This window comes from Lygodium microphyllum, chromosome 2, assembly GCF_053477565.2.
Source record: "Lygodium microphyllum isolate KBCC chromosome 2, Lygodium_microphyllum_v1.1.10, whole genome shotgun sequence".
Classification (NCBI taxonomy): Eukaryota; Viridiplantae; Streptophyta; class Polypodiopsida; order Schizaeales; family Lygodiaceae; genus Lygodium; species Lygodium microphyllum.
Window position 1 is genome coordinate 64,242,884 of NC_141136.1, and position 21,203 is coordinate 64,264,086.

The 21,203-nt window shown below is 44.1% G+C and overlaps 1 protein-coding gene across 1 annotated transcript in view; it reads left to right on the forward strand.

The window, feature by feature from the left end:
• Positions 1-320: 320 nt before the first annotated feature.
• LOC148039820 (BTB/POZ domain-containing protein POB1-like) overlaps positions 321-21,203 on the forward strand; it is a 55,005-nt gene continuing 34,122 nt past the window's right edge. The window contains exon 1 of the mRNA XM_087694313.1: positions 321-690. Within this exon, the coding sequence (XP_087550439.1) occupies positions 474-690 (217 nt within the window). The 5' untranslated portion in view covers positions 321-473. The remainder of the gene's footprint in view (positions 691-21,203) is intronic.

The following is a 21,203-nucleotide window of genomic DNA, read 5'->3' on the forward strand; positions in this document are numbered from 1 at the left end:
GATAAGCTTCTTGTCAAGACGACCTAGTGCAACCACACTATTTCAAAGATTGCTGTATTCTGCGCTTTTCTTCTAAGCCCTAGTGTGACCCAGCTCTAGGCGTGCGGGGCCAGCAGTTAGTACACGAGAGATGTTATTGACACCGAAAGGTGCTTCTGAGAGTAAACGCGACCATCGAATTTAGCCTCGGCGGCAATCGCCCGTAAGTAATTGACTTGGGGTTGGAATGTTGTGGGTGACGCTGAAGATTTGAGAGGATAGGGATCGTTTACATAGCGGCCGGGCGACTCTCGAAAGTCCTCCGACTCTGTCGCTCTCTCTCTTCCAAGTTCCCCCCCTCCCTCCAGCTCTTTCTCTCTCTCTCTCTCTCTCTTTCTCTATTCTACCCCCCTCTCCGTTGGTGCATTCTTCCCTCCATTTTTTCATCTCATCGCACAGGACAGCTCGCTCTACGTATTCCTAAGGGTTTGGCCATGGACCACGACGGCCTTTACCGGGGCCATGCCTCAGCTCCTCCCAACTTCGGCTTCGCCTTCAACGACAGCAATTTCTCTGATCGGATCTTGCGCATCGAGGTTATGGCCAATGCACAGTCCATGAAGTCCGAGGATGGTGCCTCCACCGTTCTTAGCATCGCTGAATGGGCACGGAATCGGAAGCGCAGAAGAGCTGATGCTAAGAGGGATCCAGGTATCCCGGTCTGAGTTTTTGCTGCTCTGTTATTGACAACGCTTATCAGAATCAATGGAAGGAGCGTGTCGCTGATTACTGCAAGCTTTGGACCTTGGCTTGTTCTAAATATCAATTTCGTTGTTCAGTAATTCCTGCGTGATACATGCATTTGTAGTCTAGGTTTTTGTGATGTATAAACATCATCTCAATGAAATTGTTTCTACTGCAAACCTGCAGTTTCCTGATAGATTGCTACACTTCTAAGAAGCAAGAGAAAGGGTCAGTAATTCTGGACGTTTTCACTTACTAAGTTGTCTGCTGTGGATGTAGAGCTTTAGGATATTGGGCAAGGTCAGTGCGCCAAACCTCTGCCTGCATAGGATAGGAGGAGCCAGCTTATAGGCAATTGCATAGGCTAGTAAAAGCTATGCTTTGGAAGAGTCTGGAGGCAGTTTTGGTCTCAGCATCCTCATGTGAACGTTGGAACATGACCAGATGGGGGATCAATTCTGGCATAAGTGTCCTTGTATGGGGGCATTTATCTCTCTATCATTCGTGAATGTTGTGTAGCGTTTGTATATAGTTTGGCAGACTTGTATGTTATCTATATGCAAGTAACCCTAATTCATCATCTTTTCTACAATGGGTAAACGTTGTTTGATTTTTGCCCATAATTGAGCACACTTGTAAATTATACGTGTGCAAGTTACAATTATTATCCTTATCTCTGGTCAAGTCTTAAGATTCCCCTCTACAACAAAGTGGCCTTGAGCCTTGGATTGGATACTTGTTACTTGTTACAATTGTAGGTAACCTCTACCTATTTGGTCAGCCATCTTGGCTGTCTAGCTGTTGCCAAATATTAACGTTAGCTGTTCATCTTTTGTAATTAACGCTAGTTAATCTTTTACTATTCTTGGGAGCAGAGCATTCTTTCTCCCTTAAGGATCATCATTCTTAATGATGGATTGTTTATAGCGTGGATGAATGGAGGAGTCCAACTCCCATCTTAGCAGCCATGTGCAATATGGTATGCGTGGATTAAGTTGTTTTCATGATGAGATAAACAAGGAAAATGATAGTGCAAGATAGGAAGAAAAGGATTTAGTCATCAACACATGAAGGAGTTGGAGTTGGAGATGAGTAGTCTCTCTTGAAGGTAATATTGTGTTTGCTCAATCTCAATTCCTTAGGGCTGAGCGCAATCACAATCAAGTTATCAAATCAAGAGAGAGCAATAAGACCTACATCTTGCGCTCATGAATCATACAAATATGTACATACGCACATATGCTTATCATTCTGAATTGGTGATAATGTCAAATTAAAGTGGTTGTATGAGAAATTAATTCATTACAGTTATCTTGCTTAGGGCTTGAGAATCAATGCATATCTTACATACTAAGGGCTCAATAATCAATCCACATCTTAAACATGCCATTCTTTTCTCCAATAAGAAAAATTGGAGGACACCAAGGAGAGCTACTTAGCCAAGTGCCTATGATTGAGTAGATTTTCACTTGCTCTCATTTTTCTTATTTTTGAGTGTAGCTCATAATTGCATGGAACAAATCTATAAGAGAGCTATTGTTTTGCCAATCATCTTTTGGCCTTTCTAAAGGATGCTCATAAAGAAGACATCGTGGAAACAAATTTCGTACCTTTTTGAAGAGCTTTTCTTTTCATACAATTGAATTGGACCCTAGGTATATAGTAGTCGGTACATCTCAAGAGTATGCTTTTATCACTTCACCACATTGTGTATGGTGTTGATCGTGACTGGTGCTTTGCTTTGTTGGTAGACGTGTTCATAGTTGTTTTTAGACACGTCTGAAATTTTTTCCAAGCATTTGTAGATGTCTAAAAAACATACATCTGTAAAACACTTTTTAGACCTGACGTTTCATCATAGTTGGTACATTTAAGGAGCATGCTTTTATCTCTTGACCATGTCATGTTTGGTGTTGAGTATGATTGATGCTTTGCTTTGTTGATGGAGGTGTTCATAGTTGTTTTCATACATGTCTGAAATTTTTTAAAGAAGTTTGTAGATGTCTAAAAAAAAAACATGTGAAAAGCATATTTTAGACTCGACAAATATTTTTTCCAAAAAAAGGGAAAATTAAAAAATGCAATGATTTCAGGTTACTTTTACTTGTTTATTGGTTCACAATTGCGTTGGCTTGGAAGTCACCTTCTTTGACTGAAAACAATTGAAAATACTTGCATGAATTCCACAAATTGTGGGAAAAATAGCTGCTTGCTTAGAAAAATAGCTTCCCCAAACTTTTTGACCACTGGGTAATATCTTTTTTTCTTAATGGGCATTGGTTAATCTCTCTCTCTCTCTCTCTCTCTCTGTGTTTCTCTTTCTCATCCTTTGAGCCATGTAGTGTATTGAGTTTGCACTATTATTGTTCATAGTCTGAAGGGTGAGCTGAAGTCTCAAAACTCCAAAGTTTGAACATTGAAGAGAAGACTTCTCTCTCTCTCTCTCTCTCTCTCTCTTTCAACCCTCAGATTGCAGTGTGCAATGCAATCAGCTTGCACCATTAAAGCTTCTCTCTCTCTCTCTCAGTTGAAGCTTGAAGGTTGAAAATTTGAATTTGAAAATTGGGGCTTTGTTATTATCAGAAGGCATTAAGCTTTGATGGCCCAATGTCTTCATTTGACACTAATGATGTCATGTCGTGTCAGGTTTTGAAGATGGGAAGAAAGCGAAAGGTTGAATGAGACTACATGACTCTTGTAAAAAGAGTTGGGAGAGGCAGGATGCATATGGATGCAAGTATTGTGGACCACATCGGATGGCAACTTGCTATGGATAAGGACACACATTTTGGGTGTGACAAGTCTTGGTGTGGAAAAGTGCAATACAACACCGAAAAGTTCAAAGGATGTATGTTGTAGATAGCATGTGGGTGTTGGAGTGTAAGACTCTATGGCAAACATCAATGCATGCGTGTTAGATTTGGGAGATGCTTCGGAGCTTGCATGGAAGCATGTATGTTGCAGATAGCATGTGGGTATTGGAATGCAAGACTCCACAGCAAACATTGATGTGCGCATGTTAGATTTGGGAGATGCTTCGTAGCTTACATAGATGGCAAAAAACTTGGTGTAAAATTTAAGAACAAGCTGCCCATTATTTGGTACAAAAATCGATTGCCTAGCCATTGAAAAAGAAATGCAAGTGTTTGGTGCGAGTGTGAACATATCTTAGACACAATGAAAAAGAAATGCACACTCATAGAATGGGTAGAAAAAGTTAAAGCTCCTTTGTCTTTGTCAAACTCTGATGAAGCTCACAACCAAGAGACGATAGATTGACGAACACCTCAATCTTTCTTTTCTTTGGCTCATATGGCCTATAGTTGTGTTTGGAGGACTAGGGCAAAGGTGCTGAGCAGGAGAGTGTGTCGTACGCTTGATGGATCCCCAAACGCAGCAAAGGTAGCCTTTGAGAGTTGAACACAAGCAAAAAGCAACCACAAAAAATTGGATCTAATGTAGACAGGTAGTAGGAGACAGAATATACAACAAATGCAAAGCGTAGAGAGAAAACGTGGCGACAGTTGTAAGAGGTAAACACAAACAATCTGGTGTGGGCGACAAGGTGGAGAGTGTAGGTGACAGTGTAGATGACTCCATGGAGGAGAGAGGATCAAACATAGATAGATAGCACTTCGATGATGGTGATAGCTCCAAAAGGCCTTGATGATAGTAAATGCAGTTTGAATGATGATGCCAGCAATTGAGGATGAACGGTTGGTAGCAAATGTAAATCAGTAAGTGATAGGATTAGTATGTGATAGTTGATGTGGGTGATGGAGATTGGAATTATATGCTAGATGATAGTAGATAGCAATGAGAAGCTCTGACCGTGATATCCTATGTGGTTGTGGTGTGGGTAGCAGAGGTACAGCTCTTGAAACTTGTAAATATGAGATTAAGACTGAATGGAGGATAGTTGGCCTATTTATAGAAAGTTTCGAGACCTCGTATTGTGCACTATTTTAAAACTCTCTCAAACCACACACCAAATTAGGGATTTAATTAATTAGGCATTTTTTGGATTGTTTAAGAGGCTAATTTAGCATGTAATGCTTGTTTTAGCTCAACACCCCCTCTTAGGTCCAAAAATTGAGCAATAAAAAAAGCCTAACTCGAAGTTTGATTTGGTTGGGTTTTCTTTATTTTTTTTCTACATATTTTTACCCTAAGGTGCCCCACCCCAAAGTAGCTAGGGCTTTAGACACAAGGTACATGTGTCAGAGATCATAGCCTGTTTTCAGGCAGCAGCTGCACAGTCCAGCTGCACAGTCGGACTGTGCAGTCGGACTGCCACGTGGCAGTCCGACTGCCTGCAGCCACTTTTACCAGGCTGCGCCCCAGTTTTGAGCCCCATTCCAGGCAGTTTTTCGCCTATTTATTGCTGACGTTTTTCAGCAGTCTCCTGATCATTCTCTGTCGCAGATTACAGACCGGTGCCGTGCAGATCTCTGTCTCTGTTCGCAGATTTCAGACAGCAGACAGTGCAGACTGCAGCAGACTTCGAGGTGGACAGCAGGTTGCATTGTCGAGGTGGAGACACGCAGTCCAGCGCACTGCGCCCGTGTATATCTTTGTATTCAGCATTCTTTATACAGCAGATCTTCAGTGTACACTGTCTCTTTCTCTCCCTTCTCTCTCTGCGTTCTCTCTCTCTCAGTCCTACGCTTCCGCACCGCTGCACTCTGACATGGTATCAGAGCAGTGTTTGAGGGCTGACTGAGCGCAGAATCAACCTGAAGAGGAGTTTCCATCGCGACACAAATTTGCGTTTTTTGCGTTTAAGGGCAGACAGGAGGGCTGCCCCTTGGAACAAGGCTGAAACGAGTGTGGGCGCACAGGAAAGGAGTACAGGTGGTGGATTTGCTGCTGTTTGACGCGGAGAAAGTTTGAGTTTTCAACCTAAAAGTGCAGGTTTTGCTTTTTCATCGCCTCCGGCGGGTGAAGAAGCTTCGGGACGCAGAAGAGCCTTAGCAGGCTGAGTTTACCCAGTCAGAGGGGGCTGCTTTTGCGTTTGAGAAGGCATTGCAGGTGAAGATGTCTACAGAGATGGACCTGGAGTTCCAGGCGATTATGGACCGGAAGGTGCCTGTCCTACCGGCTCTTCCTACAGATCAGAAGCTCGACGGCGACAACTACCGCATTTGGCGCGTTATGATGTTGGCCATTCTGGAGTCCTATGATTTGGCGGAGTTGGTACAGGAAGATATTGACCGGCCTTCGGTAAGAGATGAGTCCAAACTCTCTTCCGATGCTCGTGCGGAGTTGGCCAGGGCCCAGTCTCATTGGGACAAACTGAATGCCAGGATTCGATCCTTTCTCTTTCTATCATGCACTACAGCCGTGATCGCTCACATCGAGCACTTGACGGTGGCTCGTGAGATATGGCTGGAGCTTGATCAAATGTACAATCGGATGACCCTGATGAAGAGGGTTTCTTTGGAGGTTCAGATGCGGACCTTGTCCGTCAATAAGTCTTCTTCGCTAAGGGAACACATTAACAAGCTAAGGCAGCTACAGATGCAGGTTCAGAATGCGGGGAAGCCGATCTCCTCCGAAGACATGGCGATTACACTCTTGTCCCAGTTGCCGCCACGATTCGGTACATTTTACTCTGCCCTTATTGCTTCGGGGCGAGAGTCTACTCTTCGGTGGGAGGAGTTGGTTCCTATGGTCTTGGACCAAGAGGAACAGTTAAAGGGACAGAATGCTTCCAAGACGGAGGCGTTGACAGGTCAAGCCTCTCAGAAGAAGGGGAAGGACCAAAAGAAGAAGAAGGGGGATAACAAGTCCAAGAAGGACAAGGAGAAGGACAAGGACAAAGACTCCTCATGCCATATTTGTGGAAAGACTGGCCATTGGAAGAAGGATTGCCCTGACAAAGACTCGAAGGACACCAAGAAGAAGGAAACCAAGGATTCTGGAGCGGTGGCTGCACCCTCATCAGTTGCATTTCTACATCTAGTTGTCATTGAGGACGCTTCACCGAATGCTTCTGATGCTGCGATGGCGGCTTCCCAATCTCGAGAGTGGATTATTGATAGTGGTGCCTCACGGCACATGACTCCTTCATCAGATGGTGTTGCCCAGCTGCGACCTTCGCGTGGGCAGGTTCTCATTGGAGACAGCTCTTCAGTTTCTATTGCAGGTCGAGGTAAGATGCAGCTTATTCCGGATGGACGAGGTGGCACCCATACTTCAGAGGTTTTGCATGTACCAGGATTGGGGTACTATCTCCTTTCAGTCCATAAGATTTGCTCTCTTGGTCTTCTGGTGGAGTTTGATAGTTCTACAGTGCGAGTCCTTGATCGTGAATCGAGGAAGGTTCTATCATCTGGATATGAGGAGAACGGCATTTACAAACTGAAGTCTTCCACTGCCCTCTCCACTCTTCTTCTTACCTCACAGTCACAGTCTGAATTATGGCATGCTAGGTTTGGTCACCTGAACTATGACTATCTTCGGAAGGCGTCACGGGGACAGCTTGTTCGAGGGTTGCCGGATATAGTGGTGAGCCAGCAGCCATGTGTCTCCTGCATAAGGGGGAAGCAGCATAGGGATGCCATTCCCCACACCGCTTCGCGGCGGTCTACTTCACCGATGGAGTTAGTATCTACGGATCTATGTGGCCCTATGAGGAATGAGTCCCTGCGTGGGAGCTCTACTTCATGCTGATCGTGGATGACTATAGCAGGATGACATGGGCCTACTTTTTGGCACTAAAATCAGAAGCTTTCTCGCACTTCAAGCATTGGCTTCTCTTTGAGGAGAACCGATCAGGCCGGAAGTTGAAGACCTTGCGATCCGACAAGGGAGGTGAATTTGTCTCTAATGAATTTGCTCGGTTTTGTGCAGATAGAGGAATTCACCAGGAGTTTGCCAATACGAATACTCCACAAGAAAATGGTATTCTCGAACTGAAGAACCGCAGTGTGATCGAGATGGCGCGCACCATGATGGAGCACCGACAGACCCCCCAGGTTCTGTGGGCCGAGGCTGTGGCTACTGCAGTCCACATTCTTAACCGATCTCCTACTTCGGCCGTGGAAGGGATGACTCCATTTGAGGCGTATTTTGGGTCGAAGCCAGATGTTTCTTACTTTCGGGTCTTTGGGTGTGATGCCTATGTTCACATTCCCAAAGCTCACCGTGACAAATTCGAAGCGGCTTCCCGCAAACAGGTATTTGTTGGCTACAGCTCCCAGTCCCAAGGCTACCGACTCTATGATCCCGTCAAGCGGGATGTATATACTAGCCGTGATGTGTGGTTTGTGGAGGTTCCGGCTTCTTCAACGGGTGAGGAGCATCCCGTTCTTGGAGATCCAGGGGAGAGTTTGGCTCCTTCTACAGTTCCACTGGAGCCTATGCCGTTTGATTATGATTCTGTTTCTGATACAGAGTCTACTGTTCCACCGGCTCCTTCTGAGGAGTTACCACCGGTGGACATTCCAGCGTCTTCTACTGATGGAGAACGACGAGGGGAGGTTCGGCCTCCTCCTCGTTGGGCCCGTGACACACTCCGTGATTCAGGGATCGAGGGGGTTCCTGAGGAGTGGGGACCGCAGGATGGTCCGCGGCGGTCACGGAGGCACCAGGCGCATTCTTCGGAGCTTGTGTGCTCCAATTATTGTTTGATGTCCCGAGTTATGCAGGATCGAGAGCCCACCTCCGTGAAGGAGGCTTTACAGTCCGCCCCATGGAAGAAAGCTATGGAAGCTGAGTTGGAGGCTATTGAGAGGAATGACACTTGGTCACTTGTGCCACGCCCCCCGAAGAAGAAGGTGATTGGAGTCAAGTGGGTCTTCAAGACCAAATATCTCAGTGATGGTACTTTGGATAAGCACAAGGCTCGCCTTGTTGCTAAGGGTTTTGCCCAGCGCCCAGGGATTGACTGTCATGACACCTTTGCCCCTACAGCTCGTATGGCAACCATTAGAGCTGTTCTTGCTTTGGCTGGCCATAGGAGATAGCCTGTTTATCAGCTGGATGTGAAGTCGGCCTTCCTGAATGGTGATTTGAAGGAGGAGATCTACGTTGAGCAGCCTCTTGGCTTTGGTTCTTCGGACGGGAAAGTCTACAGGTTGAAGAAGGCCCTGTATGGTCTTAAGCAGGCCCCGCGAGCGTGGAACGAGAAGATTGATTCGTTCCTCCAATCTCAGTTGGAATATCGGCGGTCCAAGGCCGATCCGCAGCTGTATGTTCACACTTCCGAGGATGGTTGTGTGCTGTTTGTATTATATGTTGATGATTTGATTGTCACAGGTGATGATGCACAGCAGGTCCAGGAGACAAAGTCAGCTTTACATCGGACGTTCGAGATGACGGATTTGGGGCTACTCCATTTCTTTTTAGGACATGAGATTTTTCAGTCTCAGAGGGGGATCTTTCTCTCTCAACAGAGATATGTACAGGAGCTCTTGGTGTCTTTTGAGATGGAAGATTGTCGGGCCCTCTCTACTCCTATGGATCCGAACTGGAAGGCCACTTCCCACTCAGCTTCTCCTTTGGCGGATGCTTCCCGCTATCGACAGTTGATAGGGTCTTTGATTTGGCTTCTCAACACCAGGGTTGATCTATGTTTTGCTGTTGGGCTCTTGGCAGGGTTCATGAGTGAACCTAAGACGGTGCATTGGCAGGCTGCTCAGAGGATACTTCGGTATCTGAGGGGGACGTTTGATTTGGGGATTCATTACCCCGCAGGGACAGATGGGTCAGATCTTGTTTTTGCAGGTTGGAGCGACTCGGATTGGGCCGGTGACGTGGACCACAGGCGGTCTACAACAGGTTACTGTTTTACTTTGGGTGCAAGTGTTATTTCTTGGAGTAGCAAGAAGCAGCCCACGGTAGCCCTTTCGTCTACTGAGGCGGAGTATCGGGCCGCGTCTTCCACCACATGCGAGGTTGTGTGGCTTCGGAGACTGTTGGAGGAGCTTGGGTGCCCCCAGACTCGTCCTACATTGCTGCGATGTGACAATGAGAGTTGCATTGCCTTGGCGAGGAACCCTGTTTTTCATGCCCGGACGAAGCACATTGAGATCCAGTACCACTTCATCCGAGAAAAGCTTTTGGATAAGACCATCACTGTGGAGTATTGCAAGACGGAGGATAATCTTGCGGATTTGTTTACGAAGGCGCTTCCTCAGGCTCTACTTCGGCAACATTCCCGATCCCTCAGGCTTCTGCCCTGTCCAGGCTCTGAGAGGGGGTGTCAGAGATCATAGCCTGTTTTCAGGCAGCAGCTGCACAGTCCAGCTGCACAGTCGGACTGTGCAGTCGGACTGCCACGTGGCAGTCCGACTGCCTGCAGCCACTTTTACCAGGCTGCGCCCCAGTTTTGAGCCCCATTCCAGGCAGTTTTTCGCCTATTTATTGCTGACGTTTTTCAGCAGTCTCCCGATCATTCTCTGTCGCAGATTACAGACCGGTGCCGTGCAGATCTCTGTCTCTGTTCGCAGATTTCAGACAGCAGACAGTGCAGACTGCAGCAGACTTCGAGGTGGACAGCAGGTCGCATTGTCGAGGTGGAGACACGCAGTCCAGCGCACTGCGCCCGTGTATATCTTTGTATTCAGCATTCTTTATACAGCAGATCTTCAGTGTACACTGTCTCTTTCTCTCCCTTCTCTCTCTGCGTTCTCTCTCTCTCAGTCCTACGCTTCCGCACCGCTGCACTCTGACAACATGGTGGTTGCTCAAAGGCCTACCAAGACTATAGAAGCGATGGTTATCTTACCAAGGGAGTCCAAGTGGTCATGCCAAAGAGGCCAAGGCATGAGACAAAGAGCGCATGTAGGTTGCCCAATGGTCTATTTAGTCGTGTAAAGGTGGATTGAATCATAATGAATCTTTTTATTTGGGTGGTTTGATAATCATTGTTTCAGAAGGGGAAGGTGGTAGCCCTTATAAAATAAACAGGCTATCCCTATTACTACTGGGTGTCGATGACTAAGTAATAGGCTAGTGGCATGTGCAACAAATATGGGGGGGTATGTGCAAAGGATGCATGTAAAGCAAGCTAGCAAGGGCTCAGCAAGCAGGGGAGACAAACTTGGAGACTCCCATGTGCAATGTTGTGACTATGGTGGATCCAGAGTTAACCGCTCAAAAAGATTGAAAAGGGATAAATGTGTTTAGAGGCATGTTTATAGAATAGAATGCCAATGCATTGGAGTTATGTAAGAGACAATGCAGGGGTGATCATGTCATGCAAAATGCTATGCAATGGTGCTACTTGGATAATGTCCTCGTAGGGGAATTGTTCACTTGCCCAAGTGTCCTTTTACAATCATGTCATCTTGAGAGTGTGGATGAAGATACAATGTTTAAAATGCTTAATAAATATAATAATAGAATTAGAATTTGTAAGCAAGTTCATTGTCACTATGAAGAGAAGAAGTTGCCCCCTCTCAGATCGAAAGGGAAAGCTAGAGGAAAGCATCCTTTGTCAATTTGAAGAAGTAGAGGAGGGTGCAGCTAAGCCGATCTTGAGTAAAAGATACTACAATATTGTTTGATTGATTGCCTTGGCCAATATGTTAGCCTTGGTCAATATGTTCGGGCAAAATTGCCAGAAGAAGGCACAAACTCTAGGCGTATGATGCCTAGTTGCATTCGGTCCGTGGTTGGAATCATCCCGTTCGATTTGTCTTGTCACGAGGACATGTATTTTTGAAACCTCACTTAACGTATGGATCAAATTTTAATCACATGGCCAAGTAAATGTTATACATGTGAGGTGTAACTAGGATTAGAGTAAATGTACAACCCCAGGACCCAAGTAAATCACAAGATGTTGAAGGCAAAAATTGCTACAAGCTATGTCACACAGGTGCATGGTGATGTTTGGTGCTAGTTGTTGGCCTAGGTCATTCATTTGGCCATTAAGTTTCAATTGGTGATGTTTAGATTTAGGCAATCACACCTAGTATAGCCTCCTTGAGGAGCAATCTAGGTAAAGGATATGCAGGCTATCCAAAATCCCACATGCACAAAGCAAAAAAATACCACCTATTCTCAAGCTATGAAGCATTGTACTTGCCTTTTATTTGCAATGTAATATGATGGTACTTTTGTCCTTTCAGTCAAGTATCCGAGTCATTATCCAACCACACAAGATTGTGTTTATGAGTCCAAGTCTCAATCTTGAAACCTAATTCACTTGTGTGACATTTTATCTTCAACTCTACGTCTTCATGAGTTCACTCTATGTCTTCAAGCCACCATAGCTATGCTTAGATCCATGCCTTTCAACAAGTGATACTAGAGAAGTGGTTTTTAATGGTACCCAACACTAATCTAATGGTCAAGGATAGTGTGCAGACACTCAATAATGGAAGTTGCCTAGCTATTTGGCAAGTCAATTGATTTTTTTGGGTATTGAAATAATTATTGGATCAATTTTTAGTATTTAAAGATTGAAAATTAATATTAATTATGGACAATACTGAAAAAACCATTTGGGAAGGTTGCCGCTTTAAAAAATGCCCATGCAAGATTGAAAAATGTCTTTAGAAACTGGAGAGAGGTATTTTTAATGCATTCAACTTGCAAGAGAGAGGGAGGAGATGTTGCTGGTCTGATCTGTAGCCATTGGAGTGTTAGTAGATATGTTAGCTCATGTGTGAGTGTCATGAGGATGTGAAAATTTGATGCTTTGCTTATGTTTAATTGACATTTGATTAAAGGGTTAATCAAATGTGCAATTAAAATATGCACATGTGTTGCACATGTGAGGTGCAAGCTACGTTTTCTTACAGTTGAAGGCCCAAGGACCCTGTGAAAAAGATGGGTGTTAAAGGCAAAAGTTGTAACAAGTTACACTTGTTAGATTCTAGGTGAATTTTGGTGTTAGTTTGCCCCTAGAACCATTAATTGGCCATTAAGTGTCAGTGGTGATACTAGGGACTAGGCATTAATTAATGGATTAATGCTTGTCCAAGGGTCAATTAATGCATGGGACCACTTTGGGTTGCAAATGGCCTAGCCAATTAATTTTTGGATGGGCAAGGTCAATTTTTTAGGCATGGATTAAGGGCTGAATTAATTTTTAGAATTAATTAATTCTGAAAATGATTTAAATGGCTAGAAATTGCTGAAAATGGATTAAGAAAGTTGCCACTTGGCAAAACTTTCCCATGCAAGTGGGGGAAAGGCTAAATAGGGCTGAAGGGAGAGGGAAATCTCGTTTTTGCATTTTGGAGCTGTTGGACTATGGCTGCCAGCTTTTGGGGCCATTTTCTAGCCATTGTAGACCATTTTGGTGGTGGAGATTGCATATTCTTGACCTTGGGAAGTTGACAATTGCTGTTGATGCACTTTCTCTTGAAGATCACAGTCTCTGATGCTCCTATTGTTGTTGGTGCATTCGTTTGGGGCTGGTACAGCAGGGCAGCAGCTGATTTTGATCAGTTCTTCACGACAAATCTCAAAATTTTCTCTCTCTACAGCATTCTCTCATCCCCTTCAGCCTATGCTCTCAGCCATTCTCAGCCATTCGGAGGAGATCTCAGCAATTTTTGGTGGGCTGATCTGTAATTTCTGCAGTAAACCCTAATTTACAACAAAATTAGGGTTTAGCAGCCACCTTGGGATTCGGTCCAGAGATTGAAGGCTCAAGGGACTGAAATCAGCAGCTGATAATTGAGGATTATCAAGGGATTTCAGGAGCTAGCCTATCCCGAATTGATTTGGGGCAGCATTTGGCCAGCCAAGGGGCAAATGACCCAAAAGGCTTGCTGGTCATTTATGACAGCAAGAGCAATTGGTTAGCAGGAGAAGGTTGAAGAATCTCGAGTTGTACTCCTTCCAATTGAATGAAAGCTAAAGAAATACCGCAAGGGGCGCCAATTTTGGGGCCAATAGGGTGTCTACTGTCCAAGAATGTTATGGTAAAGTGTATATTTCATTTTATGTGCATTTATTTATTGCTGTAATTAAGTGCTTAATCAGGTTAAACCGCCCTATCTGAGAAGGAAGGTTGGTTTCAGTGAGTCTGTGTATGCTTTAGGATTGGGCATTATTTAGATTATTTTAGGCATTTTTTATGGTCTTCATTTTGGTCATATTTAGCATTTATTGTTAGCTGACCAACATTAAATACTAGCCGACTTGATCATATTGAGGACATATTTTTTTCCTATTTATTTAGCCTCCTTCTCTTGAGTCACTTAGTCACCATCACACTTGTGGATCTTCTAGTGGGAGAGGAGTCAGTCCCAGTGCCCACACAGCCAAGTGACTCATTGTTGTATGCGATTGTCTTGTGTTGGATATATGGATTCCATTTCCCAAGCATACATTTGAGTTCTCATCTGTATTGTGTTCTTCAGTGTTTCTTCTTTCCTTTCTCTTTGTCTTGTGTTCAACAGTTTATCTTAGCACATATTTATGCTTACGTTGTTGCATCCACTTTTGACATGGTATCCGATTTTAGGTTTGGTGTTCCTATTGTGTTTTCCTTATTGATTTCAGGACTGTCTTGACCATTGCTGATTAGGTGACTGTTGCTCTAACCAAGGCGATTTGTTTTCTTGTAGTTAATGCTGCGTTTGTTGACATCAGCATCTATACAGCCTCCATCAGCCCTTTTGCTGCTTGTGTTTCTGATCCAGCCTGCGTTTTGGTGTTTTTGCATCTTCTCTTGGTTGGGTGACTACATCCTTAGGCCGTTTTTGCTGTTTCAAGCAATTTCAAGCTGATTTTTTGACTTTTTGCAGCAGATTTTTCCTTATTTTGGTCAGATTTTGGTGAATACTGCATATGAACTCTCATTTATTGCAGTCTATGCTTATGGTTTGGCTGTGTTTCCTCTTCAACTCCCTTATTTTCTCTGCTTATTTTCTCATCCTCTCCAGATGTCTCCTCTGTGCACATCCATTGATAAGTTACATGGCCTTGACCATCTCACATGGAGTGCTGCAATGAAAGCTTGGTTTGTGCAAAAGCAATTATGGTACGTCGTATGTGGAGCTATTCCTCGTCCTTGGCGTTGTACTCCAACATCGGATGATTTTGATGACGACAACCATGAGGAAGCGGTGCTTACATGGAAGTCGAGCAATGCACGTGCCTATTTGGCCTTGCTTCGATGTATTTCTAAAGAAGTCTTACTGGCGGTTAACTCTTGTTGGACATCTTCTGAAGTATGGATGAAGTTGCAGTTGATATAAGTGGCACCTTCCACCCTGAGGCCAGTCACTCTTTACGGACAACTCCAGCAAAATACATTCGAGGCCAAAGATATCGGTCCCTTCCTTTGTTGCCTACTAGTGATGGTGATGATATCCCTCACGACTATCCAATGCAAGAGGGAGCGTGAGAGGGTGGACAGATGGGGCGGTCGTGTCTTATCTATACACCTATATAGATGCACAGAATCTTGAGAGGTATTTTGTTGACGCATCTATCAAAGTCTGATAGGTTCAAATCTTGGAGCTGGGATTGACATCCAGGTTCATGATGGGTTGTCTGACAAAGTGAAACCAGCCTTCCTTCTTGGAATGGGTGGTGATAACCTGATTTAAGAGTTAATTACAGCAATAAATAAATGCACATAAAATGAAATACACACTTTACCATAACATTCTTGGACAGTAGACACCATGTTGGCCCCAAAATTGGTGCCCCTTGCAGTATTTCTTTAGCTTTCATTCAATTGGAAGGAGTATAACTTGAGATTCTTCAATCTCCTCCTGCTAACCAATTGCTCTTGCTGTCATAAATGTCCAGCAAGCCTTTTAGGTCATTTGCCCCTTGTTTCGCCCAGGACTTCTTCTCCAATTTGACCCTTGGTTGGCCAAATGATGCCCCAAATCAATTCGGGATGGGCTGGCTCTTGAAATCCTTTGATAATCTTCAATTATCAGCCGTTGATTTTAGTCCCTTGAGCCTTCAATCTCTGGCACGGATCCCAAGGTGGCTGCTAAACCCTAATTTTTGCTGTGAATTAGGGTTTATTGCAGACATTACAGATCAGCCCACCAAAAATGGCTGAGATCTCCTCTGATCTGCTCAGGTACCAAAATCTCATCTAGTTCCTCAACCCTTCTGGCACATCACCATGAAAAGGTCTCAACAAACTGACATGAAAGGCATTGTGTATCCGCCAATGTGGAGGTAATTTCAGCCGATATGCAACATTGCTGACCCTTTCCAACACTTGAAAGGGCCCATAGTATCTCATGCTTAACTTCGGATACAACCTCTCTTTCCTTCATCTTTTTCAGCCTTGCGTTTTGAAAACGCAACAATACATAATCGCCCTTTGCAAACTGCAAAGCACGTCTATGGCGATCAGCTGCCCGCTTTTGCTTGTCTTGTGATCTCTGAAGTGCATACTTTATCTTTGCATAGGCTGCATCCAAGCATTCCACAAAGCGATCAGCCTCAAAGATCTTATCCTTAGTGTGCAAAATAGGTGGAACCTTCTTGCCACCCTTAACCACCTCAAATGGAGCCTTGCCAGTGGAACTATGCACCATATTATTGTATGCAAACTCAACCAATGGTAAATACTGCTTCCACTGTGTCTTGTGGTTTAAAACATAGCACCTCAAAAGATCCAACACTGTGGAATTTGCTTCCTCAGACTGACCATCTGTTTGTGGATGGAAGGAGGATGAGAATTTCAGCGTGGTACCCATATTCTCAAACAACCCCTTCCGGAATAGATTGGCCATCCGAGGGTCTCGATCACTGATGATCGACTCAGGCATACCATGATACTTGAAAATGTGTTGCATAAATAATCGTGCCATATGATCAGCCTTTATCTTTTTTCTCACCGGAATGAAATGGGCTTGTTTGCTAAACTTGGAAATAATAGTCCATATCCCATCATTCCTTGTAGGTATCCTAGGAAGCTCAAAGATAAAGTCCATAGCAATGCTATGCCAAGGCCTATCTGGAATAGGCAAGGGTTGCAACAAGCCCATTATCTTTTACCTATCATGCTTTACCTTTTGACATATGATGCATGCCCTAACTTACTGCTCTACATTATGCCTCAAAGCTAGCCAATAAAAGAAATGCTCCACTGCCTTGACTGTGGCATCAATATCTCTGTGTCCTGCATACGGAGGGGCATGACTTTCAATGATCACTCTAGGCCTCGACTGCTTTGTGACACACAGTCGTCCATGCAGCAACAAAAATCCATCTCTTAGCATAAAATGCTCATGCCGTTGGCCATTGCAAAGCTGATCATAAACATTAGCAAAGTGCGAATCAGTAGCATATTGCTCTTTCATGGCATCCAACTCAGTGTGATAAACCATAGTAATGGTTGAAATTGTGGCTTACGTGACAGTGCATCAGCCACAACATTCTTTTTACCATCAATGTGCACAATTTGAAAATGAAACATACAGAGAAAATTTGCCCATCTCGTATGCTTCTCTGACAACTTTGTTTGTGTCAGAAAGTACCTCAAAGTGTGATGGTCTGTCTGCACTATAAAATCAGCCCCCAAAAAATGTTTCCATGTAGACAGTGCATGAATTACAGCCAAGAGCTCTTTCTCATAAACTTGTAAATTCCTCTCTGCACCATGGAGAATTCGGCTCTCATAAGCCACAACTCGGCCATCTTGCATAAGGACACAGCCCCAATGCTGTTACCACATCCATCACACTGAACCACAAATGGCTTTCTCAGATCCGGCAACACAAGCATAGGATCTGAAGTCATCTTTTTCTTCAACTTTTCAAATGCTGAAATTTTCAGTGTTGTCGATCTAAATGGCACATCTTTCTTTTGCAAAGCATGCAATGGAGATGCAATTTCAGCAAACCCGCGTACATACTTGCTATAGTAAGAACATAAACCCAAGAAGCTACAGATCTCATGAACATTCTTCGAAGCTGGCCATGAACGTATTACTTCAACCTTAGCAGGGCTCATACGAATACCATCAGCCGATACAATATGTCCCAAGAAGTGGATTTCATGCAAAAAGAATTCACTCTTCTTGTCATTGATAACCAGCCTATGCTTACGTAGCTCATTGAAAACAATGTCCAAGTGCTTTCTATGCTCTGTCTCATTCTTTGAATAGACAATCATGTCATCAAAGAAAGTACCCACAAATGCTCTATGTGGCCGAAAGATGCGATCCATCATCCGATTAAAAGTGGTAGGAGCATTTGTAAGTCCAAAAGGCATGACAAGAAATTCATATAACTCAAAAGATGTCCTAAAAGCTATCTTAGGCACATCCTCCGGTCTAATGCATATCTGATGATATCCACTTTTCAAATCTATACGGCAGAATATTGCTACCCTCTGCAATCTATTCATAACATCATCGATTCAAGGGATCGGAAAGCGGTTCTTTATCGTGATCTTGTTTGGAGCACGATAGTCAATGCACATGCGCCATGAACCATCCTTTTTCTACACCAAAAGCACTGGAGAACAAAAAGGAGATGAGCTGGGCTGAATCACCCCTTTTTCTAACAGCTCATTTACCTGACTCATAATCTCCTCTTGTTGGGCTGCACTGACTCTATAGGGTGGCTTATTAGGAGGGCTATTTCCAGGGATAAGGTCTATGCCATGATCTTTGGGTCTTTCAGGTGGTAGCTGCCCTGGAAGTGACAGAGAGAAGCAATTAGCATACATTTTCAGAAATGACATGCGATCATTCTCTAATTTAGACATATTCCTAACATTCTCACTATCATCCTTATCCTTAGCAAAAACTAAATACGCTGAAAGATGATTTTTCATCTCTTTAGAAATAGCAGTTGCAGATACAACAAGGACAGATTCCCCTTTCAACTTTACATTAAGTGTGAGTGTCTTTCCCTTATGTTGAATAGTAATCTCTTTTGCATATGAATCAATCACTGCATGCATACGGTGACACCATGGCATACCAAGCAACACATCACAACCCTCAAGTGGAGCAATGTAAAACTCTTCGCTGTCCACATATCCCTGTATGTGCAACCGAAGATTTCCAATGAGTGGTGTGATAGGTTCTACATGACCCTTACATGCCATTCCAACTTCCCCCATGGCTCCCATCTCATCCTCTTTGATGCCTAGACGAGCTGCCATGTTAGCAAATATGAAGTTGGCTCGTGTACCATTATCAAAGAAGATCAATGCATGCTGATCCCTAATTTTGCCCCATGCTCTGCAAAACTCAGTAGCATCATCATTGGGCTGATCACTAACAACATCGGGCACCAATCCCACTGATGTTTTGGGCCTTTTACTCTTAGGATCTCCCTGATTTTCTGATTTTGCAGCTTGCTGCCTATTGGGACAGTTCTTTGCAATATGACCCTCCTGTTCACAAATAAAGCATTTATTTGCAGCCATCAATTCCCTACGTTGTGCCAATGTTTTCGAGCCCTCCCTTTGCACCGAATCCTCTAAGATTCGAAAGACAGCCACTTTCTTGAAGCGGAATGCATTGCAATGGTGGTCCACGCTCTTGATGCAAGGTAGAGCACCGTCAACATGGGTACAATTCAAGCAAATGTTTGCATCGAATTGGTTGACTAGTACCTTTGAGGTGGACATCATGACAACTTGGAACAAGCTTGATGCAAAGGAATTCAAGAATTTAGAGCAATACAATAAGAAGTTTTGGGACGCACTGCTACCCGTCACTTCTTATCGTGCCGTACCTCTTCATGAGCAAGTGGAAAAATATGTATGTGGGCTGCCCAAAGGATTCAAGGATTTTTGCATAAAATCCACCGTGTCTAGCATGTCTCAGCTCATAGAGACTGCTGCTACAGCCAATGCTTTGCTGCGTGGAAAGGATTTGGGCTTCCAAGAGAGTGGGGAGAAGCCGAATAAAAAGTTGTTTAAGGCTGAGAAAAGGGGCATATTTGAAAACCAGCCTGAAAAGAGGCCAAGAATAGGCTGCATCAAACTGCTGAATGAAGGTCAAAGCTTTGAGCCTATCTTGTGGACCACTGAAAGACTCAAACTTCATTGCTTTTCCACCCTCATCATAGTCTTTTGCTTCTTCTTTGGGAGTCAAGTTGTCATACACTGGCTGCTGCAAAAAGGGTGCATTTGCTGTATTTACATCATGACCAAGCCCAAATGAAGCATTTGGATGACTAACAGTCATTCCTTGAGCCCCATAAGCATTCGGGGGTGCAGATGCATTGCCAAACATTCCACTTTGTGCCCCAGGCATCAAGCCAATGCTACCATATATAGGGTGTTGCACATTTCTAGCCATTCCTGAATACAATGGGCCTTGCACACCATGCATTGGCTGCTGCATACCATAGGGATTTGTGCCATGCATTCCCATATGCGGCCCTTTGCCAACCATTGCATGAAAAATCGTACTACCACCAAAGTATCGTGGTTGCCCCATCATAGCATGCATGCCCGGCTGTCCAAAATCCATTTGATTGGCACTTCTATAATGGCCTTGCATTTGCATTCCTTGCCCCATAGGTACCAACTGTTTAGCTTCATTGGCCTCTTTAGGAGCTTCAAGTGAAGGATTTGGCACTACTGTCGGTGCACCTTGGTGTCCCGAAGGTGTAGAAGTTGACTTCTTCTTCTTGCCTTTGCTGTCCTTCTTCGGAGCATTCAAAAATTGGGTGAACTGAGGATCCTTTGCCAATTCAACACAGAGATTTGTTGCTGTCCTCATCCGATTCTTGAATTGGTCATCAAATTCCTCTTCACTTTGTTGGTCATCTACTTCATGACGGCTTGAAGGCCCTGCATCTTGCCCAACAGCAACATTTTCAGCTTGTTGTCCATCATGAGAGCCTTGTCCAAGATTAGGCATTGCATTTCCTTCATTCCCATGAGAATGTCTATACTGAGAGGCATCATCAGTGCTTGATTCCATCTCACTGTATGAAGACATGTTGCTGTAATTTCTCAGCTGAGCACAAAAATTAGGACTAGCACAAAGCTTGGGCTTGCAATCAGGTGCCTCGGGCCCACCAAATCAAGAGATTTGATGTATCCCGGAAATGGAACCATGAAACCAGCCTTCCTTCTTGGAATGGGTGGTGATAACCTGATTTAAGAGTTAATTACAGCAATAAATAAATGCACATAAAATGAAATACACACTTTACCATAACATTCTTGGTCAGTAGACACCCTGTTGGCCCCAAAATTGGCGCCCCTTGCGGTATTTCTTTAATTCAATTGGAAGGAGTACAACTTGAGATTCTTCAATCTCCTCCTGCTAACCAATTGCTCTTGCTGTCATAAATGTCCAGCAAGCCGTTTAGGTCATTTGCCCCTTGTTTCACCCAGGACATCTTCTCCAATTTGACCCTTGGCTGGCCAAATGATGCCCCAAATCAATTCGGGATGGGTTGGCTCTTGAAATCCCTTGATAATCTTCAATTATCAGTTGTTGATTTCAGTCCCTTGAGCCTTCAATCTCTGGCACGGATCCCAAGGTGGTTGCTAAACCCTAATTTTTGCTGTGAATTAGGGTTTATTGCAGACATTACAGATCAGCCCACCAAAAATGG